The 26,333-nt window shown below is 31.4% G+C and overlaps 1 protein-coding gene across 3 annotated transcripts in view; it reads right to left on the bottom strand.

Annotated features, from left to right (window-relative positions):
- LOC129906605 (tyrosine-protein kinase Btk29A) overlaps positions 1–26,333 on the bottom strand; it is a 245,300-nt gene that overhangs the window by 217,908 nt on the left and 1,059 nt on the right. Inside the window, exon 2 of one of the 3 annotated variants that reach the window (XM_055982415.1) lies at positions 21,242–21,588. The exons of 1 other annotated variant lie outside the window; for it this stretch is intronic. In XM_055982415.1, coding sequence (XP_055838390.1) covers positions 21,242–21,439 — 198 coding nt within the window. In that variant the 5' untranslated portion in view covers positions 21,440–21,588. The remainder of the gene's footprint in view (positions 1–21,241; positions 21,589–26,333) is intronic. One more of the 3 variants, XM_055982417.1, reaches the window with a different exon arrangement.

The raw sequence follows: 26,333 nt of genomic DNA, 5'->3' as shown, positions 1-26,333 counted from the left end.
TTCTTTTTCAGTTCCCGAAAATATTGTTTTTAATAACACGAAAAATTTGTAAACCGTGTTACATTAGGGTGGGTAAAAAAAAAATACTCTCTTCTAAAAAAATAATAAAAACACCGAGTAGTTCACATTTAAAACAAATTATCTATGGAAAAAATATTTTTAATTAGGGTGTTCAAGAAAGTTTTTTTATGCGTTTGAAAAAAAATGATTTTTATTGCACAGAAAATTTGTTAAGTGCGTTTTTGCTATAGTAATTTTAAATTCATGCCGAATTAATTAAATTGAATTTGGTTGAATTCCAAGCGTAAATGTTAAATACCTATACCATTTTTCTGAGCCCCCTAATTCGAAAATACCTACCCCAATTTTACATTATATTTCATAAACCATGTTTTACAAACTTTCTTTGCAGTGAAAAATAATTTTTTTTTGTAATTAATTAAAAAAAAAAAATTTGAACCACCCTAATGGAAAAATTTTTTTCTTCGATAATTTGGTCAAAACAATATCCACGTTGATTGTTTTTGGATAATTCAAGCATTTGTAGAAGATAACATTTTTTAGAGCCACCCTAATAAGAAAAACATTAATACAAACTCCTTTTTTCAAAAAACACGATTTCGAAATTTTCTGTGTCATTAAAATTTAAATTTTTTGAAAAATGAAAAAAGAAACATTTTTCGCACCACCCTAATTAATATGTTTGCTTTTCATTTTTTTTTAACAATATTTACATTTATTAACAAAAAAAAAATCGAATCAAGAGTCAAATAAATTTCTTTTTGAGTTCTGCAGCAATAAAATTTTGGCTGCGCAATCTGCCCGATGTTGACGACATACTGACGTTTATGAACAGCAAAACTGCAGTTGGACTAAGTTAGTCCGATCGCAGATCTGAGTTTATGAACACGACTAACACAGGCCTAAGTTAGGCAGACGTTTATGAAAACACCCTACATTACAGGCAGATTGGTGTTAGCTAGCCTTTTAAAATAGGCTGACTATGTTGTATAAACGACTTTAATTGCACCTGCTTAAATTTTTCTGTACTAAAAAACTCGAAAACGTTTTTTATTGGTCATGAATAATAAATCATTACGTAAACTATAAATTGTTTTAAAAGGAGTTTTAACTTTTTTACTTTAATGATATATTCAACCGACTCCAAAAATTCTGTATTTTTTTTTTATTTTTGTTACCTCATAAGTCATTACATTCGATTAGGGAAACCGATTTTGATTATTCTTTTTGTATTTGAAAGCTGATGGTTGTCCCATTTCAATTTGGTTTAGTTTTGACTATGACATCCATGAGAAAACCATAATATTATAAGTTTGAATTCATAGAAGTCAATTTTTTTTTATATATTTGCTTCTTAAAAGAAAATTCATAGAAATCGGTTAACTTTTTCACAACAGGAGTGGGTCCCAAATCGTGCTTAAAAAATCTCATTCAAACGAAACTTCTGATAATTTTTTTAATCTGTTTTATAAAATTATGCTTTTCAAAAGTTTGCGTTTTTAATTTTACAAAAAAAAAAAAAATAGGTAAGTTCCAATGAGAATGAGAAATTTTTGTCAAATTTGATTTAAATGGCGGCTATTAATTTTAACAGAGTGCGAATTAGTTTTAAGAATAACTTGTATCTAAGACAAGACAGCAACCTTAAAACAAAAATACATACAATTTTAATCTGTAATCCTTTTTCTAAAATGCGTAAGTTAATTTTAAACAATTATACAGGAATTTCGAAAAAAGTTGAAAACCGATTTTTTTTTTTTTTCAATTTAAAATTAAAAAAAAACAACTATGGAAGGTACCTACCCTACAATTATTACAATTAATAAATTAACTTTTGTTCGTTTCCTTTCATTAACTTAGTTCATTTGCAGAATTAATTAAGTTTCAGTTACACCCAGGGCTTAAAAAACTGCCTAGGTTAATAAAAAAGTCTCATTTCCGTTTCAGGCCAAAGAAACTTTCTTTATGTTGCCTTAAACCAATGTTCAACACACCCTCTAAAATAAATCTTAACACAAAAATATAATTTCAATTTCGCGTGTCTTCACTCTTTCCAATCTTAAAAAGCGTGCCAAAACAAAAATGCTTGCTTATTTTGCAAACATAATTTATTCATTTATCACAATCTCTTCGATAAAGAAAGCTAAATTTATGTATGCTTGTTTGCCACCCTCTTGCCCAGTAACATTTTACCCATACCAAAAAAAAAAAAAAAGGAATCCTACAACAACAACAAATAATAGAGAAAATAAGAAAAATAAAGAATAAGGAATAAGGAAACGCCTTATGCTTTCCAACTCGTTGCAGTTACATAATCTATTTTTTATCACCCATCAGCACAGGCATCACCATTTATATATCCAACAACAACTACCTTCCATTCTCCTCTAACAGTCCTGTCTACTGATACTTTCACAATAAAAAATATAAATTGAAATGAATGTTATACAAATAAAAATCATTATTTTCTCTTCTTCCTTTTTCGTCCCTCGTCCTTATTTATTTTATTTTAATGTTATTTTTATTCTAAAAAGATAGATTATGGTTTTTACAACAAACGGAAGTGTCTACATATGTTTTTTGTTTTTTTTTGAAGATGCTCTTCAATTTATGTTTTTTTTTCTTCTTCTTCATTTTTTTCCTTCTTCATCTTCAATTATAGAAAATAACCATTAGAAATCCTATAAAACATCCTCATCAAAACTTATTTTATATATGACTAAGTACTACCCTCCAGGCTTTATGATCAATTCGTCTTCATTAACCATATCCATCATTTTTTTTTCTACTCCTATAAGACTTCTTTTTCTCTTCTATACAATTTTTACTTACCTCGAAAACTCAATTAGTGATAGATCCTCTTCTAGATTTAAGAAGTAGGTAGTCAGAATGATAGAGGTTCCAAGAATATACGCCGCACAATTTTTTTTTTTTAGTAGAGACAAAGAGAGAAGATAAAAACACCAACAATAACAACACAGAGCATCAATAATAAAATTAATCCTTTTTTTTTTTTTTTGGTTGAGTGTGTTCTCTTTATTTTCTTTCCTCTTCAATAATATAATTGTGGATGATGAAGGATAACAACACAGTAGTTGGTTTGGTATACACAAAAAAATAAAGCTACTCCGGCATCACTAGTCACCACTTTTAGTAGCTTGTGTGTTTCATTAAAATTACTCACTTTTTTTTACCTTGTATTGCACTTGTAAAAAGCCTTATAGAAGTAAAAAAAAAAAAGAACTTTACACTCTCATCTCATTCGAGGATAATGAGGTTCACTATTTTTCTTTTTTTTTGTTATTTTCTTTTTAATAAAATGAAAAATCTTCCTTTTTTTCTTCTTTTTGTTCTTCTTCGACGAAGGACGACGACAATAAAAAAGAAAAAGTAAGATTCACACCGCAACAACCAAACGAGAGAAAAAAAGGAAGAATGAAAGAAAAATCCTTTTTATATTATCGAGTAGGTAGTAGAGTATAAAAAAAAAGTTTGCCGCATCTACAAGGTACTGACTATACTAATTGGGATGGGTGGGGTCTTTTTTTTCCACTTTTGCTATTTTCCTATACCTAGTATCCTTTAGGTGTTGTTATAGGTTTTTTTTTTAACTTCTGCTTATTTTTTCATCAACTAAGGATGTGTGGTATCCTTTGTCTTGAATTTTTTTTTACAAAAAAAAGGGAAGTAAAAAAATCTTAATTAAATATGATATTTTTCTATCAATTTGGCAGCACTTTTTTTTAAAGGTTTGTTTGGTTAAACTTATTTAAATTAAGTTTGTTTGTTTCTTTTTTTTTTAAACAACTAGTTTAACTTTTATTTTATAAAAACTAGGAAAAAGAAAATTTGTTTGCGGAAGGAGATAGAATAAAAATGCAACCGTTACCGAGTGTATACACCGTAAAACCAAAGCAAATCTTTATGATGGCGGCCGGCGCCGGGACAGTGAACCCTTCTTCATTTATTTTTGCTCTGTATATTACTCAGCAGTTTTTCCTCTCTCTCTCTCTCTCTGGGGTGTCTCTCTGTTGGGGGTGGTTTATGGATTTCCCTGAGATTTTTCTTTAGTTTTTCCCGGCTTTTGGGTAGAAGCTTATAATACCGGAAAATATTGCTGAAATTCTCATTTTGACAATTCAGCTCTCTCGTTCTCTATCGAGAGAGTCGAAAAATTTTGTTTATCCTTGCAAGACCGGGGGAGAGTTTTTTTTATTTTGTACTTCCTAGATAAATGGTCCTTTGGAGGGTTCGGGTAGTTTGATTTGTTTGGGTTGGTTATGTACAAGTGGCTATTCTGTATATGTGTGTGTGTGTTAGGTGAGGGTTGTGTCGGCTTTTTTGCGCCGTTATATTGGACTTGGTGGTATCTCTCGTCAGTCGGTAGAATAACAGAATAATAATAATAACAAAACGAATGAATCTTCTCCATATGCACTCAAAATAGGAGGTTTTGGGTGAGAGTGTTGTTGTTAGTCACCTTCAATAAAAATGGGGGTGAGTTGTCCTTTTTGTTGTGTTGTTTTATGTAGAGACTGCGTAGCGAGTTTTTGCGACGACGAAGAAGACTTCTTTCGTTGTTATGTTATTGCTGCTGATGCGGATGCCTGTTGTTAGCGGTATTGTTGGCTGCGTATTTCCTATATTCCCTCTTCCTCCCCTATTCACCTTCATCGACTATATTAAAGGGATGGAGGTGATCGATGATCGGCCTAGTAAAATTATACATCGTCGTAGTCGTTGTTGTAGTTTTTGTTGTTTGTATTTGGTTAGCTGCTGAGATATTTTTTAATGAACCGAAAGTGCTTGTTGGACCAGAGAGGAGAGACGAGATGACGAACAACGATGAAGGAAAAGGTAATGAGGTGAGGTGTTGATGTAGTACGTAGTTTGCGAGTGTATATTGCTTGCGCTTGAGTAGATATAGGAAACAATGAATGGGTGGACTACAACACTGGACAGGGATATATTATTTTGTAGACATGGAGGGGAGGTGGCTTTTAGTGTTGGTTTTTTTTTTTTTTTAATAACAAAGTGTAAGTGTAAGTGTACATGTTTGTGCATTTTGTTAAACAAGTGGTGGGATGACTATACCCAGTTCTGTAATGCAAATTGGAAACGGAGTTGAAATGTTCTTCAAATGAGTGCAATTTGCATAGGTTTAGGATTAAATGAAAGGTATTTGAGGGAGCCAGTTTATATGTTTGGAGTACCTTGATACAATTGATTTTTAAAACGTGAGGTAATTTTACTCTACGATAAATCGAAACAAATTAATTTTCTTGGCAAGAGCAGTTTTGTGTAGGTACATAAGAAATGAGATATGTTTGCTATAAAATGCAGGGATGAGGCGTCTGCATATGTTATCATTTTAAATGAAAAAAGATTTATATTTTTATTTATTTCATTTAATTAAAATCCAGAACAAGGTTTTTGAATAATTTGACCGTTTCTTAAGCCGAAAAAATCGTTTTACAACGTTTAAATTTTGATACTTGGTTCATATAAGGTGCTAAGTCAGGGCCACACGGTGGATGGATTAGCCTTTAATTCGATGTTTTGACCTCCAAACCATCACTAGTTTTATGTTGTTCTGATACTTTTCTGATAAAAAAAAATCAAGCTGATTTCTGCATGTTTTTTTGCCAAGTTCACTTCCGTATTAAATTAAATTCAGTGGATTTCTTCTTATTTTAAGTCATCTTCGTATTCGTTCTCCGTGTGTAAATTCAAAGTTTTAAGTTTCTGAAGAGGAATTGTAACCATATTTCTAGTAATGTTAAATAAGCAGAAGACCATTTGCTTAGTAGTGGCTCTTGGCCGAAAAACTTTTATTGGGTTTGCTTCAGCTTGAAAGACCCATAGGGTCGATTACTGCTTATGTTTCTTTCTAGATCAGAAGAATGTGTAGTTTATTTAAGAAAAAGGCTTAAACCAAATTTTTGTCAAAAAAAGCCTCCAAACATTCGATTTATTGTTTTTAACAATTCTGGGCATTCTAACTATATTACGACTTGAAGGGTTTCTTCGTCTTCTCTTAGTTTGAAATAATCCTGGTGTTTTTAGAGTCGTTATACTTCGCATATCAATATGAGTCCGGAGATCAAAGCATTAAGGGGTGATAACACCTTGTAAACCACGAAATCGACCGTCATTTTCATCAGCGTATAAAACAAAGAAGAAATAATATTTTCTTTTGGTGTTTGTTTAGTTTAATTAAGTATATTAATAGGTAACAGAATAGGCTAATGTTAAATTTTTTAATGATGTGAAATTTTTTAAATGGCGGTGTAGTTCAGGATGATAGTAAAATCCTGTGCTCCCATCGGGCGTCCAACTAACTCCTACAATTTTTAACCGATTGGGCTGAAATTTTGTGTGGAGCTTAGAAATACTATTTTCTAGTGAAGTACGTAGGATTTTTTTGAAATATTAAAATTTAACGATTTTATGGTCTTTTTTTCAACGAATTTTGTTTTTGGAATGAAATAATTTTTTCAAACTAATGCCATTTCTTTAAAAATTAATATTTCAAAATTCTCACTAGAGAATAGTATTTCTAAGCTCCACACAAAATTTCAGCCCAATCGGTTAAAAATTGTAGGAGTTAGTTGGTCGCCCGATGGGAGCACAGGATTTTACTATCATCCTGAACTACACCGCCATTTAAAAAATTTCACATCATTAAAAAATTTAACATTAGCCTATTCTGTTACCTATTAATATACTTAATTAAACTAAACAAACACCAAAAGAAAATAATATTTCTTCTTTGTTTTATACGCTGATGAAAATGACGCTCGATTTCGTGGTTTACAAGGTGTTATTACCCCTTAAAGTGTTTTCCTAAAATATCGTTTTACACGCCTTCTTGTTCATTCTTTCAATGACACAAGTAAAATCTTCAACAACACTTGAACAAAAACAACCTCCGGCCAATACAAAAACGCCTCCATACTAAACTATTACCGTTTAGGCTTGTTTTGTGGTCGAACAAGTGATTTCTACACAGCAATTCCTCCAAATACTCCAGCATCTCCTTTGTCTTCATTTCACCATTGTCAAGGACACCGGCTTGATCCGGTTTATTTCGGGTGCCGTTTTTCGCCTATTTCGTTTGCTGGTTGTTAGTATAGACAAATTCTCATGTTTAGTTGTAACTCTAGGCCCTAGGTCATCCTAATCGTAGTTTATCCTCAAGAAGTCCCGTTAAAGTGTGCCCCTTAATGGCACGTTTACCGCAACCCATAGATATGTATCTTCAACTGCGAAGCCACTTCCCACTGGGATTTGCATTCATTAATTAATTTAAGTAGTGCAAAACGTTTTTCAACTGTGTTTTCCAATTTTGAATAAGTTTTTTTACTGAATAGCTCAATAAAAGAAGATGAAAATCCAAATCTTGAAATCATAAAATCAACCCGCAGGCATGAATGAAGTTAATTGTTTATGTTGGAATCAAAATTTTGGCCTGAAGTTTACCAGTACATAAATATAAGAGAGAATGTACCACATGACATTTTCAGAAAGATTCTAATTTTTCTACTGGCAAAAATTTTAAAAACTCATATCTCGCCCAATTTTCACCGCATTCGCTTTCCATAGCTACAAAACTTTAAGAATAAGTAATATTTTCTTTTCTCATTTATATATATATATTTAGTATAAAGATGCTCAGAACATGATACTAAAAGATTTAATTAAAAAAAATACTTAAAAATGCAATCTTTGTTCTTCTGTTTAGTAATTTTCTTAATATTTTTAACAAGCCTTAATCCTTAAATTTTTTTTAAGTCGACAAAAACTTTTTAAAAAAATCAAATACGGCTTACTTTTTAAGTTATATACAAAACAAATATTGGAACCTCATTGTGGGCATACAATTTTGAGGTTTCTATTTTTCTTATTTATTAGGTACTTAAAGTATAGCCGGAATACAAATTATAATTTGTAGAAAAATTATTTAAAAAAAAAAAACTGAAAAAACCGTATCTCTACTTAGTTATACTTTTTTAAATTAAAATTGTTTTAACTAGGTAGTGTTTTTATCCATACACAAAAATAAGTGTTTTTTTTTATTGTTGGCCAACAACTTTCAGTAGGTACCTATTCACCAAAAAAAAGCCACCACCCGATTCTAAAACCAAAAAGTGAAATAAATATAAGAAATCAACTTCTCGGCATCCTGTTCGTATATCAAAAGGCAAATTCATTGCATTGCATATGCCCAGAACTAGAAACAAGTTATTACTGTGCATCCAGGAACAGGATAATAAAACGATAAATAATAATAATAAAAAATATTCATTTCTCTCTTTCTCTATATTGCGCTCTTGATTGATTTAGTGGTGTAGTTAACTTTTGTGAGAGGGGGGTTGGGAAGTTTGGGATTGTTGCTGTGATTAAAGACATGCGCTGTGTGAATGGATGATGGTTTGCGATGAGAGTTGATTAGTATCATTTTTTTTTGGTTAAATGCTGAATACAGAGATGTTATGAAGATATTTGAGGTTTAAAAGTTTAATTACGGTATACCTAAGTCATGAGGCGGTGATATCTAGAATGAAATATTAATAAAAAAGGCTTTTCTTTGAAATTCAATATAAATCATCAAAACTCGACAATTTAAAACTTATTTTTTTAAAACATTCTCAGAAAAATTCGAAATTTAAAGCACAGTGGTCCAGAATTTCATTTTTCGTTGTAAAATTCATAACTTTTGAACGGTTAGAAATATTAAACGTAAAACATACAGCTATACAGGGTGTCCGGTAAAAAATGGATAAGCCTGAAATGACTGATAGCTAAACTTATGACTAAAACCAAATAGAAAAAAATTTCTATCGCAACCAGTTTAGAAAATAGTAGCTTTTTTCGTTCACTGTATTTTAAATTTCATCATCTTACGTGTTCATTTATTACAACTACGAATGAATGAATTTTATAAATTTCTTTTTTTTTGTAATTTTCTACAATAATTGACTAAAACCATGAGCATTTAAAATTTTTTATAGCTGTTGCACTTTTTCTTTGAAAAAATATTGAAATTCGTTTTTCGATGCAAAATTTAAAAAAAAAAAATATTTTATGAAAAATTTTGAACACCTGTGGTATAAAAAAAAAATCTATAGGAACGTAGGTGGCCAACAGAATGGTAATAGTTTTTATCATTTCTAGAGTAACTAGGAAGTTATTGGTACCAAAGTGTAAAAAAAGCGTATTAATTTAATAAATGATTTTAACTGTATAATCTTAAGTTTTTTCGTATTGCTGCCACAAATGCATGGATTCCATCAGTTTTTTTTTATCAGTCACATTTTACAATAATTCTTCTAATACATTACCAATAAAAATATGTTATAACCGTTGAATAGTGGCTATAAAAATTTAATTTAAGTTTTTTTTTTTGAAATACAAAATAGAAAAAAAAATATTTGTTTGCTAATTTGCCAAATATCAGTATAAAAAGATAAAATAAAGATAAGATTACATTATAACTCTTAATAAAATTGCATCTAACAATTGCTTAGATTCTTGGTTTTTGTTATAAATGAAACATTTTTACCAATTTTCATTGGTGTAACAATTTTTTCGCAGTTTTTGTAGTCATATTTCCGAATTTCACCATTTCTTAAAAAAAAAAACACCCTTTCACTCAAGATATTTTTGTACACTTTATAGATTCTTTATTCTTATTACAAACAAACCTTTTTTACCATGTTTTAAAAATAAATAAAATATGATGATATTGAACAAACACTATATTTTTTACCTTCACCCCCTCCCTCTTGTCCGCGAAAAAACACCCTTCCACCCAACTTTTTTACAGACTTTTTTATCCTTGGTTCTTATCCCAAAAGCAAACTTTTTGCCAAGTTTCATGAGTGTAACAATTTGTTTTTTTATTTGTTGATTTTATGTACTATTTTACTTGTACTATTATGTATTTTGGTACCTATGTTTCTTGTAGATTCCTGCTCTTCTTAAATTCTCCAATTGATAATGAGAATGACTAATACTAGATTATACTTTGTGCACGCACCAATATTTTTCATTGTTTAAGTGCAAACACTTCAAACTTGATATCATTTATATGTTCTTTGCAATTTAAAATTTGCAAAAAAATCTTTTCCATGTATAATTCCATCATTAGTGTTCCCAAATCCTTGTTTTGGTGTATCAACACCGAATTGGTTTTAATGGTATTTCACAAAGAGGAATATTCGACGTTCTAGTACAAAAGATATGAAAAAGTTGTCCTTCTCGCTATGTCGCAGAATAGCTCTGTGCACCCAAAATGGGTGATAAGAACTGTTCTGTTATATGGTCAAATCTATAAGAAACGACTGAAAATTACGTACCAAGCCTTTTTAAAACAGGGCGACTTGGGGCTCCGTGAAGCCAGAACTGCGACCTCAAAATTTTTGAACCAAATTTGTCTAATTCGTTTGTCCACCGTTTGTCCATGTTTGTCCACCCAAAATTTTCGTTTGTCCACCCTTCAAAAAAATTTTAGAGCAAATTCTTTTTTTTTATAGGAAGTCTGAAAAATGAAAAATCGTCTAAAACGGTCAAATTTTGAGATAGGCGTATAAAACCAACTTCAATCGTTTGTCCACCTCGAGTTCTATATACATACCAAATATTATCGTTTTTCCACCCCCCGTTTAGGAGCAATTTAAAAAACAAATTTTGCACTGAAAAATTAAAACTCCCCTAAAATCCCCAAAAATCAATTTTCATCAAAAATTCAAACTGCTGTCGTTTGTCCATCTCGAGTTCTTTACGTATACCAAAAATTATCGTTTGTCCACCCTCTGTTTAGGAGATATTCCAAAAAGAATTTTTTTATAGCAACTTAAAAAAAAGTACGCATACACCACAGTGTACCTCTACTGAAAATTAAAAAGTCCTCAAAAATTATTATTTTTCAAAAATTCAAACGGCAATCGTTTGTCCACCTCGAGAAATGTATACAAACAAAAAATCATCGTTTGTCCACCCTACGTTTAGGAGATATTCAAAAAACAAAATTTGTACTGAAAATTTCAAAGTCCCATAAAATCTCCAAAATTTGACTTTTTTCAAAATTTCAAATTTCTGTCGTTTGTCCACCTCGAGTTCTACCCGTATGCCAAAAATCGTCGTTTGTCCACCCTACGTTTAAAAGATATTCAAAAAACAAATTTTGTACTGAAAATTTCAAAGTCTCATAAAATCTCCAAAATTTGACTTTTTTCAAAATTTCAAATTTCTGTCGTTTGTCCACCTCGAGTTCTTCACGTATACTAAAAATCGTCGTTTGTCCACCCTACGTTTAGGAGTTATTCAAAAAACAAAATTTGTACTGAAAATTTCAAAGTCCCATAAAATCTCCAAAATTTGACTTTTTTCAAAATTTCAAATTTCTGTCGTTTGTCCACCTCGAGTTCTACCCGTATGCCAAAAATCGTCGTTTGTCCACCCTACGTTTAAAAGATATTCAAAAAACAAATTTTGTACTGAAAATTTCAAAGTCCCATAAAATCTCCAAAATTTGACTTTTTTCAAAATTTCAAAATTCTGTCGTTTGTCCACCTCGAGTTCTTCACGTATACTAAAAATCGTCGTTTGTCCACCCTACGTTTAAAAGATATTCAAAAAACAAAATTTGTACTGAAAAATTCAAAGTCCCAAAAAATCTCCAAAATTTGACTTTTTTCAAAATTTCAAATTTCTGTCGTTTGTCCACCTCGAGTTCTACACGTATGCCAAAAATCGTCGTTTGTCCACCCTACGTTTAGAAGATATTCAAAAAACCAATTTTGTACTGAGAAATCGAAAAAAAATATTACGCATACACCAGAGTGAAAATTTCAAAATCCTCAAAAATTACTTTTTTTCAAAAATTCAAACGGCAATCGTTTGTCCACCTCGAGAAATGGATACAAACAAAAAATCGTCGTTTGTCCACCCTACGTTTAGGAGATATTCAAAAAACAAAATTTGTACTGAAAATTTCAAAGTCCCATAAAATCTCCAAAATTTGACTTTTTTCAAAATTTCAAATTTCTGTCGTTTGTCCACCTCGAGTTCTACCCGTATGCCAAAAATCGTCGTTTGTCCACCCTACGTTTAAAAGATATTCAAAAAACAAAATTTGTACTGAAAAATTCAAAGTCCCAAAAAATCTCCAAAATTTGACTTTTTTCAAAATTTCAAATTTCTGGCGTTTGTCCACCTCGAGTTCTACCCGTATGCCAAAAATCGTCGTTTGTCCACCCTACGTTTAAAAGATATTCAAAAAACAAATTTTGTACTGAAAATTTCAAAGTCCCATAAAATCTCCAAAATTTGACTTTTTTCAAAATTTCAAATTTCTGTCGTTTGTCCACCTCCAGTTCTACACGTATGCCAAAAATCGTCGTTTGTCCACCCTACGTTTAGAAGATATTCAAAAAACAAATTTTGTACTGAAAATTTCAAAGTCCCATAAAATCTCCAAAATTTGACTTTTTTCAAAATTTCAAAATTCTGTCGTTTGTCCACCTCGAGTTCTTCACGTATACTAAAAATCGTCGTTTGTCCACCCTACGTTTAAAAGATATTCAAAAAACAAATTTTGTACTGAAAATTTCAAAGTCCCATAAAATTTCCAAAATTTGACTTTTTTCAAAATTTCAAATTTCTGTCGTTTGTCCACCTCCAGTTCTACACGTATGCCAAAAATCGTCGTTTGTCCACCCTACGTTTAGAAGATATTCAAAAAACAAATTTTGTACTGAAAATTTCAAAGTCCCATAAAATCTCCAAAATTTGACTTTTTTTCAAAATTTCAAAATTCTGTCGTTTGTCCACCTCGAGTTCTTCACGTATACTAAAAATCGTCGTTTGTCCACCCTACGTTTAAAAGATATTCAAAAAACAAAATTTGTACTGAAAAATTCAAAGTCCCAAAAAATCTCCAAAATTTGACTTTTTTCAAAATTTCAAATTTCTGTCGTTTGTCCACCTCGAGTTCTACCCGTATGCCAAAAATCGTCGTTTGTCCACCCTACGTTTAGGAGATATTCAAAAAACAAAATTTGTACTGAAAATTTCAAAGTCCCATAAAATCTCCAAAATTTGACTTTTTTCAAAATTTCAAATTTCTGTCGTTTGTCCACCTCGAGTTCTACCCGTATGCCAAAAATCGTCGTTTGTCCACCCTACGTTTAAAAGATATTCAAAAAACAAATTTTGTACTGAAAATTTCAAAGTCCCATAAAATCTCCAAAATTTGACTTTTTTCAAAATTTCAAAGGAGATGGGGCAAAATTATATGGGACTTGGGCCATGAGCGTACATTAATGAGATTAGTCTCGAATTGAAGCTGGAGCTTAGTATATTCAATATGTGAAGTTTTTTTTTAAATCGAAAGTCAGGGTCCTGAGATATGAGGCTCCAAAGTTCGTTCTGATAACCATTTTCTGCCCCTTTTATATGCAAATATCATTAGAACTATAAGAGCTATATGTATGTTTTTGATGTCAAATGAAAGGCTGTTTTTGTGCCTTTTTAACAATATATAACACATATTACACATAAAAAAGAAACGGCGAAAAAATAAAGAAAAAGTAAAATATTAATGAAAAAGAGAGTAATCCTGAACAAGTTTAAGGTTGACCTGAAAAAACGACAAAAACCAAGGATGAGGCTTTGTTCCTGAAAGCCTCTGCAATAATAATCCGCTTTTACCAAAATCGGATTAGATATTTTTTCGAGATATCCCCGTAAAAGGGTTTTTTTATGTGAAAAATTCATACCAAAGCAAGGCACGAGTACGATAACTTAGGCGCCGAGAATTGACAACGGCTATTTGTAGAGGTCTTCAATACAAATATTTTTTATTACGGGAGAGGGGGGTCAATGTCCCTCCCTTTAGGCGGGAGGGGCAATTTTCAAAAGAAATACTTGAAATCATAAAAAAATTATTAAAAAACAACGGCAACACTTACAGCTATCAATGATACTTTTTTCAAAAGCTAGAGCTATACACTCGATTTTAATTTTTAAATCAAGACATTTCAATCAATCGTTTTTGAAATAATCGATTTCAAAATCAATATTTGGGAAAAATAAGATTAAAAAAATACATTGGATACTATTTTTGTCAAGTTTTTCAATGAGAAATTGATTGATGAGTAAATTGTCTCAATAATTTCCTAATCAAACACTGAAAACCATATCTTCTTATGCTTTCTAGTTTTTGAGAAAATTGTAAAATAAGAAAACTTTTTTTCAAATCCTTCAGTGGATTAAGTTTTTGGGGACTATTCTCTGCACCATCAGGGCTCTCCTGCGGTGAGCGTACAATGGGAATCTAGTTTTTTTTTTTTAAGAAGAACAAAGCTCTTTACTGACTCTATGTATGAATATCGATCTTTTCTGATTTTTGATAATGGTAAACAGACAAGAAAATAAAAATCTGATTCAGTTTTTCTATTTTTCATTTTTCTCAAAAACTAGAAGCAAGGCATAAGAAGATATGGTTTTCAGTGTTTGATTAGGAAATTATTGAGACAATTTACTCATCAATCAATTTCTCATTGAAAAACTTGACAAAAATAGTATCCAATGTATTTTTTTAATCTTATTTTTCCCAAATGTTGATTTTGAAATCGATTATTTCAAAAACGATTGATTGAAATGTCTTGATTTAAAAATTAAAATCGAGTGTATAGCTCTAGCTTTTGAAAAAAGTATCATTGATAGCTGTAAGTGTTGCCGTTGTTTTTTAATAATTTTTTTATGATTTCAAGTATTTCTTTTGAAAATTGCCCCTCCCGCCTAAAGGGAGGGACATTGACCCCCCTCTCCCGTAATAAAAAATATTTGTATTGAAGACCTCTACAAATAGCCGTTGTCAATTCTCGGCGCCTAAGTTATCGTACTCGTGCCTTGCTTTGGTATGAATTTTTCACATAAAAAAACCCTTTTACGGGGATATCTCGAAAAAATATCTAATCCGATTTTGGTAAAAGCGGATTATTATTGCAGAGGCTTTCAGGAACAAAGCCTCATCCTTGGTTTTTGTCGTTTTTTCAGGTCAACCTTAAACTTGTTCAGGATTACTCTCTTTTTCATTAATATTTTACTTTTTCTTTATTTTTTCGCCGTTTCTTTTTTATGTGTAATATGTGTTATATATTGTTAAAAAGGCACAAAAACAGCCTTTCATTTGACATCAAAAACATACATATAGCTCTTATAGTTCTAATGATATTTGCATATAAAAGGGGCAGAAAATGGTTATCAGAACGAACTTTGGAGCCTCATATCTCAGGACCCTGACTTTCGATTTAAAAAAAAACTTCACATATTGAATATACTAAGCTCCAGCTTCAATTCGAGACTAATCTCATTAATGTACGCTCATGGCCCAAGTCCCATATAATTTTGCCCCATCTCCTTTGAAATTTTGAAAAAAGTCAAATTTTGGAGATTTTTTGGGACTTTGAATTTTTCAGTACAAATTTTGTTTTTTGAATATCTTTTAAACGTAGGGTGGACAAACGACGATTTTTGGCATACGGGTAGAACTCGAGGTGGACAAACGACAGAATTTTGAAATTTTGAAAAAAGTCAAATTTTGGAGATTTTATGGGACTTTGAAATTTTCAGTACAAAATTTGTTTTTTGAATATCTTCTAAACGTAGGGTGGACAAACGACGATTTTTGGCATACGTGTAGAACTGGAGGTGGACAAACGACAGAAATTTGAAATTTTGAAAAAAGTCAAATTTTGGAAATTTTATGGGACTTTGAAATTTTCAGTACAAAATTTGTTTTTTGAATATCTTTTAAACGTAGGGTGGACAAACGACGATTTTTAGTATACGTGAAGAACTCGAGGTGGACAAACGACAGAAATTTGAAATTTTGAAAAAAGTCAAATTTTGGAGATTTTATGGGACTTTGAAATTTTCAGTACAAATTTTGTTTTTTGAATATCTCCTAAACGTAGGGTGGACAAACGACGATTTTTTGTTTGTATCCATTTCTCGAGGTGGACAAACGATTGCCGTTTGAATTTTTGAAAAAAAGTAATTTTTGAGGATTTTGAAATTTTCACTCTGGTGTATGCGTAATATTTTTTTTCGATTTCTCAGTACAAAATTGGTTTTTTGAATATCTTCTAAACGTAGGGTGGACAAACGACGATTTTTGGCATACGTGTAGAACTCGAGGTGGACAAACGACAGAAATTTGAAATTTTGAAAAAAGTCAAATTTTGGAGATTTTTTGGGACTTTGAATTTTTCAGTACAAATTTTGTTTTTTGAATATCTTTTAAACGTAGGGTGGACAAACGACGATTTTTAGTATACGTGAAGAACTCGAGGTGGACAAACGACAGAATTTTGAAATTTTGAAAAAAGTCAAATTTTGGAGATTTTATGGGACTTTGAAATTTTCAGTACAAAATTTGTTTTTTGAATATCTTTTAAACGTAGGGTGGACAAACGACGATTTTTGGCATACGGGTAGAACTCGAGGTGGACAAACGACAGAAATTTGAAATTTTGAAAAAAGTCAAATTTTGGAGATTTTATGGGACTTTGAAATTTTCAGTACAAATTTTGTTTTTTGAATAACTCCTAAACGTAGGGTGGACAAACGACGATTTTTAGTATACGTGAAGAACTCGAGGTGGACAAACGACAGAATTTTGAAATTTTGAAAAAAGTCAAATTTTGGAAATTTTATGGGACTTTGAAATTTTCAGTACAAAATTTGTTTTTTGAATATCTTTTAAACGTAGGGTGGACAAACGACGATTTTTAGTATACGTGAAGAACTCGAGGTGGACAAACGACAGAAATTTGAAATTTTGAAAAAAGTCAAATTTTGGAGATTTTATGGGACTTTGAAATTTTCAGTACAAAATTTGTTTTTTGAATATCTTTTAAACGTAGGGTGGACAAACGACGATTTTTGGCATACGGGTAGAACTCGAGGTGGACAAACGACAGAAATTTGAAATTTTGAAAAAAGTCAAATTTTGGAGATTTTATGGGACTTTGAAATTTTCAGTACAAAATTTGTTTTTTGAATATCTTTTAAACGTAGGGTGGACAAACGACGATTTTTGGCATACGGGTAGAACTCGAGGTGGACAAACGACAGAAATTTGAAATTTTGAAAAAAGTCAAATTTTGGAGATTTTATGGGACTTTGAAATTTTCAGTACAAATTTTGTTTTTTGAATATCTCCTAAACGTAGGGTGGACAAACGACGATTTTTGGCATACGGGTAGAACTCGAGGTGGACAAACGACAGAAATTTGAAATTTTGAAAAAAGTCAAATTTTGGAGATTTTTTGGGACTTTGAATTTTTCAGTACAAATTTTGTTTTTTGAATATCTTTTAAACGTAGGGTGGACAAACGACGATTTTTAGTATACGTGAAGAACTCGAGGTGGACAAACGACAGAATTTTGAAATTTTGAAAAAAAGTCAAATTTTGGAGATTTTATGGGACTTTGAAATTTTCAGTACAAAATTTGTTTTTTGAATATCTTCTAAACGTAGGGTGGACAAACGACGATTTTTGGCATACGTGTAGAACTGGAGGTGGACAAACGACAGAAATTTGAAATTTTGAAAAAAGTCAAATTTTGGAAATTTTATGGGACTTTGAAATTTTCAGTACAAAATTTGTTTTTTGAATATCTTTTAAACGTAGGGTGGACAAACGACGATTTTTAGTATACGTGAAGAACTCGAGGTGGACAAACGACAGAATTTTGAAATTTTGAAAAAAGTCAAATTTTGGAGATTTTATGGGACTTTGAAATTTTCAGTACAAAATTTGTTTTTTGAATATCTTCTAAACGTAGGGTGGACAAACGACGATTTTTGGCATACGTGTAGAACTGGAGGTGGACAAACGACAGAAATTTGAAATTTTGAAAAAAGTCAAATTTTGGAGATTTTATGGGACTTTGAAATTTTCAGTACAAAATTTGTTTTTTGAATATCTTTTAAACGTAGGGTGGACAAACGACGATTTTTGGCATACGGGTAGAACTCGAGGTGGACAAACGACAGAAATTTGAAATTTTGAAAAAAGTCAAATTTTGGAGATTTTTTGGGACTTTGAATTTTTCAGTACAAATTTTGTTTTTTGAATATCTTTTAAACGTAGGGTGGACAAACGACGATTTTTGGCATACGGGTAGAACTCGAGGTGGACAAACGACAGAAATTTGAAATTTTGAAAAAAGTCAAATTTTGGAGATTTTATGGGACTTTGAAATTTTCAGTACAAATTTTGTTTTTTGAATATCTCCTAAACGTAGGGTGGACAAACGACGATTTTTTGTTTGTATCCATTTCTCGAGGTGGACAAACGATTGCCGTTTGAATTTTTGAAAAAAAGTAATTTTTGAGGATTTTGAAATTTTCACTCTGGTGTATGCGTAATATTTTTTTTCGATTTCTCAGTACAAAATTGGTTTTTTGAATATCTTCTAAACGTAGGGTGGACAAACGACGATTTTTGGCATACGGGTAGAACTCGAGGTGGACAAACGACAGAAATTTGAAATTTTGAAAAAAGTCAAATTTTGGAGATTTTTTGGGACTTTGAATTTTTCAGTACAAATTTTGTTTTTTGAATATCTTTTAAACGTAGGGTGGACAAACGACGATTTTTAGTATACGTGAAGAACTCGAGGTGGACAAACGACAGAATTTTGAAATTTTGAAAAAAGTCAAATTTTGGAGATTTTATGGGACTTTGAAATTTTCAGTACAAAATTTGTTTTTTGAATATCTTTTAAACGTAGGGTGGACAAACGACGATTTTTGGCATACGGGTAGAACTCGAGGTGGACAAACGACAGAAATTTGAAATTTTGAAAAAAGTCAAATTTTGGAGATTTTATGGGACTTTGAAATTTTCAGTACAAATTTTGTTTTTTGAATAACTCCTAAACGTAGGGTGGACAAACGACGATTTTTAGTATACGTGAAGAACTCGAGGTGGACAAACGACAGAAATTTGAAATTTTGAAAAAAGTCAAATTTTGGAGATTTTATGAGACTTTGAAATTTTCAGTACAAAATTTGTTTTTTGAATATCTTTTAAACGTAGGGTGGACAAACGACGATTTTTGGCATACGGGTAGAACTCGAGGTGGACAAACGACAGAAATTTGAAATTTTGAAAAAAGTCAAATTTTGGAGATTTTATGGGACTTTGAAATTTTCAGTACAAATTTTGTTTTTTGAATATCTCCTAAACGTAGGGTGGACAAACGATGATTTTTTGTTTGTATACATTTCTCGAGGTGGACAAACGATTGCCGTTTGAATTTTTGAAAAATAATAATTTTTGAGGACTTTTTAATTTTCAGTAGAGGTACACTGTGGTGTATGCGTACTTTTTTTTAAGTTGCTATAAAAAAATTCTTTTTGGAATATCTCCTAAACAGAGGGTGGACAAACGATAATTTTTGGTATACGTAAAGAACTCGAGATGGACAAACGACAGCAGTTTGAATTTTTGATGAAAATTGATAAGTTTATAAAAAAATTCTTTTTGGAATATCTCCTAAACAGAGGGTGGACAAACGATAATTTTTGGTATACGTAAAGAACTCGAGATGGACAAACGACAGCAGTTTGAATTTTTGATGAAAATTGATTTTTGGGGATTTTAGGGGAGTTTTAATTTTTCAGTGCAAAATTTGTTTTTTAAATTGCTCCTAAACGGGGGGTGGAAAAACGATATTATTTGGTATGTATATAGAACTCGAGGTGGACAAACGATTGAAGTTGGTTTTATACGCCTATCTCAAAATTTGACCGTTTTAGACGATTTTTCATTTTTCAGACTTCCTATAAAAAAAAAGAATTTGCTCTAAAATTTTTTTGAAGGGTGGACAAACGAAAATTTTGGGTGGACAAACATGGACAAACGGTGGACAAACGAATTAGACAAATTTGGTTCAAAAATTTTGAGGTCGCAGTTCTGGCTTCACGGAGCCGCGACTTGGCTTCGAGAAGATGCCATATTGTGGATATGGCGTTTCTACTAACCTAAAATTTGCATTGATTTTCTACATTGATTTGGAGACCCTAAGATTTAGTTTAGTAAAGTCCGCCAACCACTCTAGTTATTACATTCATCCCTGAAAAATTCATCATATGGGAAGGTGTAACAATAAAGGCTCCGCTAATGCCTTTTATAAAATCAAAAAAAAAACCTTGCCATATGGTCGGCCTCATAAGGAAACCTCGTAACTCTACCTTTTTTTCGAAAATGACTTTTGAATGCTATTTTTTAGAAAACATGTCAGCAGAGCAACCCAGAAAATTTTAAGTCATTCCGAAAACTGTAAATAGACTTAAATTCAAATTTTGCCTATTCAAAATATTAATTCTGGTATACTTGCCCCTAGAGCTTTTCTTTTGTTTATCATAACAGGTCATCACATTTACAGACAGTTGTATGCCCTGTTTAGGAAAGTTTTCTTTGTAAGAAAGCCAAACTACTCACACCTTATAACCTACAAACAAATAATTAAAATATCTCGTCCAGCACTTTAATCATTAGTGCAGATCCCTTGGTGTCAATTGGGATTAATTCTGAATTTGAATTTTTGCTTTTATTTGTTTATTGCCAGTGATAAAATTACAGAGCAGTTTAGTTATGAGTAGAGAAAGTATATACAAAATTAAATTTCGATATCTTATTACTTAATTAAGAAATGTTTTGAAAGCAGAGAATGGTCCTAACCGTTATTAAATGAAATCTAATTCTCTCTAAATAGACTTAAATTCAAATTTTGCACAGCACGTTACTCCCCAACTACACTGTTGACTCTCTACTTTTTTATCTCTACTGTAAAATTTCGATTTTGGGAGTTACGAGGTTTCCTTATAAGGCCGACGTATCCTTATTAGAAAATTCGATAAGTACACACAAATAAGCTTTTCTTATTATGTACTCTCATACCACTAAACTAAAACAAATAACTCATATTAAAAATATTATGACTCTTTATTAATCAAAAATGCGTTTCATCCAATAACTAAAAATTGGGTCATCATCAGTAATCAGTTAGATGCTATAAAATCCTTCAAAGATGGTTAATTAATTTGTTAGCTTTATCTTTTTATCTTTACCCATATTCCATGTTAGTCTTGTTAGTACTTTAAAAAGTCATTTCAAAACAACTCAAAACTTACCTCAACATTTTCAACATCAAAATAGGAAAGTGTTCGTTTTGTTAACTCAAACCATCTTTGTTTATAATTAACTGGCGTAAAACGTTTTTTATTTTGTGCCCGTTTAACCATCATGCCGCTTTTAACAATGTCATATAAACGTTCAGACATTTTATCCATTTTATTGAGTTTTGGATTTCTAGAAAATTTTTTACTCATTTTTAATTTTTTTCTTTATCAATTTTGTTTTGCCGTTGTTTGTTAGGTTTTGTTTTTTTTTTTCAGATTTGGATGCAATGGAATTTCAATTTTGTTTAAGTTTTTTTTATGTTTTAAATGGCAACAATTTGCATTCCGAGAGTCAATTACTATAAAAGAGATATATATAATTTACAATCAATTTAAGATTCAAAGAAAAGATAGAAGAAAAAAGAAGCAGAAAGACAGAAAGAAGAATTAAATTTTTTGAATTAATTTAAGACTCCCAAGATGTTTAAGCAAAATGATCGCCTTCACGTTAATTGACACTCTACTCTACTCTAAATGACGCACGAGGCACACTCAATTCAATTAGCGGTTTCTTTCTTTTTTTTCTTATTTTGTTTTAATTCAATTTTCAAATTATACTTCTGGGTTGGCATGACAGCAGTTGAACACACATTCTCTCCAACCAGTTCTCAAGGACGTTTAATTCCAATCCGAGAGTAATAAATTCAATCTTTTTCTTCTCAAAGCGAGCTCTCTTATAAAAACACCGCACGTTTGACGACCAAACGACAAAACCAAATCTACTATACGACCGACGATAGACAGAATACAGATGCGAAAAAAATAAAGAAATACATCTCCTAGGAATATCAGAGTGGTGGCCGGTGGAACACAACAACTATATTTTTAACGTCCATGCCCCACAGATGGTCTTATAAATAACAAACCAACTTCTTGGCGTTAACTAGTTTAAATTGTGATTCATCCGGTTCGGTGGGATTGGATTGGAGAATTCACAGACACACAGAATCTCTCATCACAATCTCACAATTTTTAAAAGCGTTTAAGTTGCACACATGATTTGGTTAAGCATACATAATTATTTAATACAACAATTTTTCTATGCGTGTTAAGACAAGAGTCATGGAACGAGGTTCAGCCTACGGAAGCATAATAAAGTCTAGAGTTAAACTAAGCAAAGCAAAGTCTGGTAAAACCGAAATAAAAATATAAAACGGGTGGGAAGCACCATAAGACACACTATTCGGACAACGTCGACCAAGTGATTGAAAAATACCATTAAAGTGTGGTCAAGTTAAGTTTGTTTTTATTTTTTTTTTTCTACAGTTTATTCACGAATTGTTGTGGTTTTTCGTAGGAGGTCTTATGCCGCATCAATTGTGGCTTGAGAATTCTAAATTTGACTTCAATAAGACACGCGGTGAACGAGTCATCACACATCACATATGTAGATTGCTGTGGGCGACAAGGTGATATATTGAAAAAGTAGTTAAACTGATACAGCGGTCACACACTTTTGGAAGACGTTGCAGATCGTATTCCTATTTATTTGATGACTTTCCAGAAGGACTTAAGTCATAAAAAAAGTTCAAAAAAGTTATTATTTTGCCGTTTGGACATGTCCACTAATTTTCAACAGTCTTTTAACCAGAATATGAATTCAAATTTCAATTCAGTGAAAATCAAGAATTTAAAAAGTCTGTTAAACATTTTTGATAAGGGATACATTTTTGTACTTTGCTTGACCCTGAATAAAGAGCATCTCGGGCTTAAATGAGGACCGAGAAACATATAGAAATAAGGATTTTTATGACTTTAGAATTTTTTCAGTGCAAATTTTGTGTTTTTTTTTTAATATTTCCTATAGGTACTTAGGGTGGACAAACGATGATTTTTGATGTGTACCAAGAACTCGAGGTGAACAAACGATTGGAATTTATTTCACTAAATTTCAGTGTTTTAAACAATTTTTGTCTGAAAGAAGGCTTTTAAAACAGACAATGAAAAAAAATTATAATTTCTCAAATATTATCTAATTCCATTGTACAAAGAACTCCCTAGAGTCAAAAAAACTATAATTTTGATCCAAAAATCGTAGATTCAATTATCGACAGCGTTAGCCGATTTTACCCCAGGTTTTAGTTAGAGCAAACTTTACCAATTTCGTCCCTACTTTTATGGCAGAATCAGATTTATTTTAGATTTATTACTGCAACCAATTGAGTTAACATTCCCAGGATATCATGACTCATGAGTAAGGAAAACAAAATGAGAGGATCAATTGAACCGATCTAAGCATGTTCTGATTGGTTTTTTAGCCGAGCAAGAATGAAGAAAAGCAAACATCAATATTTGCTAACCACAGTCAAAAATTTACAATTTGAATGCATGGCGATATAATTGCCAGAGATTTTTGGTATCATAAGTAGGTATGTACTTAAAACAAACTGCATTGTGAGTTTACTTAAACTTCTAAATACATACTCCTACTTTGTTGAATAATAGGTTAATTGTCATACCACATAAATGATTGAAATCAATTGCTTTTTATGAAGCAATGGAGAATGTTGATATTTGATCATTAGTTGACTTAAATAGTGCAACATGTAGATTCTGTAGCGAAAAAGAAGAAACAACAGATCACATCGTGGGTAGTTGAAATGCACTAATACACCAAAGATTTAAACACATGGGTCGCTACCAGGTCGAAGAGGATAAATGGGCACGTTCAAACAGCTATCGGATAGGCTATCTGGGATACCCGTATCTGGAATATCTCTTTGAACGAAAAGCTATCCAAGCTTGCCAAAGCAGCTACAAAAAAAATGAAAATATTGAAAAGAGGAAATTGTTTCTTTTGAGCAAATTCCGTACTTGCACAATCGATTTAACTTTAATGCTTGCAAATTTATTTTATTTTCAAGCTGAATAATCGCACGAATAGAAATCAAAATAAAAAATAGCCAAATATTTATCAGCTGATCACTCGAATACCTGAGGTATACCAAAAATTCTAGGATACCTTCAGATTATTTTTTGACAGAAAATGGTTTGTTTCTTTGCTAATTTTTAACACTGTTTACAACAACAAAAAGCTATCCGATAGCTTTATGTTAACTGTTTGAACGTGCCCAATTACACTCTTTGAAAATACCCCAAATAATCAATTTCATGAAAGGAATTAGGTTAGAGGAGGAGCTATAAAATGAGGTACTAACTCATATAGCTTAAAATGGGGTACAATAGATCTTATAGGTCGCAGTACATCTTACACCCCAAATAACAATCAATCAATCGATAAAAACTCGAAGAAAAACTTTCTGAAGTGTAGCCTTAATCTGCGGGAAAGTAGACACAATGAGAAGAGTAGGAATTGTTTCACGTTCCTTCATGCATCATCTGCAAAAATCATCTGAGATAAATAAAGTCCTAATCTGAATGAAAACTGCCGGGGAAATGTGTTGGAGAAAAAGGTTCACAATCGAAAAACTTCCATAAGCTTTGGGGTTTAGTCAGGACATGCATGTTTTTTTTTTTTTTTTTTTGAGGTTTTATTTTATTTTTCATACTATTTCAAATGCTTGTTTAAAAAAAAAAAAAAACTTGCTTTAATGAAACCAAAAACACTTGCACGTCCTGACTTAACTCTTGGTCCAAGATAATCTTTTTTATCAAAAACAAAACCGACTTCCATGGATCAAAACTTTTATGGTTTTTCTAATAGTTCCTATGGCTATAACTGAACGAAATTGAAATGGGACTACATTGCAGCCACCAGCTTTCCAAAACAAAAAGAATTATCAAAATTGGTTCACTGAGTCCAAACTTATGAGGTAACAAACATAAAAAAAAAAAAAATACAGGCGAATTGAATACTTCCTCCTTTTTGGAAGTCGGTAAAAAATGGTTTACACCTATTTGAAAATGGTAGACAAGAACATCATCAAACACTTTTACTCTAAGGCTATATCTAAAAAAATGGCCTCATAAGTAAACATATACCTATTTGAAATGAGAACAAATTTTTACCGTCTTATGGCGCCATCTAGTGTTAAAACAAAAAACTGAAAAAAATTAAAGAATTTTTTTATTGATTTGAAATAGCATTTTTTTGCAAAAGAAAAGTTCTACTATGGTTTTTCACCTTCTACTTTTCCAAGTATACGATTATTATATAACTGGGATTTTTTTTAGCTCTATAAATAGCCATCTTTAGTTCTGATTACTAGCTGACAGTCGCCTTTACTTTAGGGTTTAATTCTAAGTTGTGCTGCTAGCTTTCCTAATTAGCTGGAATGGTCAAGAAATCGAATTCATTTATTGGTTTTTAATAATGTCTAAGAAATTACCTATAACTTCAAATAATCTGTATTAAATTTTACTCTGATCAGAGCGTGTCAAGGTCACATTAACTTAACAACTACAGCCAACAAATCACCAAAACGTGTTCCTTCAAACATTTTCTTTTACGACGATTCGACTCGAAGTTATTATCAGTTTTTAATCAACACATGATTCCTTCATAATTAAAACTTAGTAGGTATCATTTTAAGCACGTTCCTATTGATTGCACCTAATTTTCATCTAGTTTATTCAACTAAGCACTACCACCCGGTCATTGATTTCGTATCTATTTGCGCATAGGTACCTATAAGTGGGATTTCTGATTTCTAACATGGCTGATCTCTAACAAACAAGCTACATTTAAAAATCTTATCAGAATGTTACCCAGGTATAGTGAGCACAAAAACATCAAACTAATGGTAACAATTTACATCAATTTCAGTCTTATCTGTTGCACCCCCAAAAAAATATGTATGTACCTAGTTTGTTTGCTTTGATTATTCTCATACAAACCAAACAAACTATAGTAAACTGATATGGAAATGGATGTACAATACCCATCCATTTAGCTTCCCTACGGCAGTCAACAGAAGCAGCAACACAGAGTCCAGGGAAAAAAAAAAACAAAAAATTGATGATAAGAAACCATTAAACCCATTAGGGCGGGAATGGAAAGGGAAGCTATACATTATGAATATAGAACAAAAATTGAAAACAAACAAAACAAAAAAATCACAAGAAATAATAAAGATTGCAGAGC

This window comes from Episyrphus balteatus, chromosome 1 (assembly GCF_945859705.1).
Source record: "Episyrphus balteatus chromosome 1, idEpiBalt1.1, whole genome shotgun sequence".
Lineage (NCBI taxonomy): Eukaryota > Metazoa > Arthropoda > Insecta > Diptera > Syrphidae > Episyrphus > Episyrphus balteatus.
This window is presented reverse-complemented; position numbering and strand designations above follow the sequence as displayed.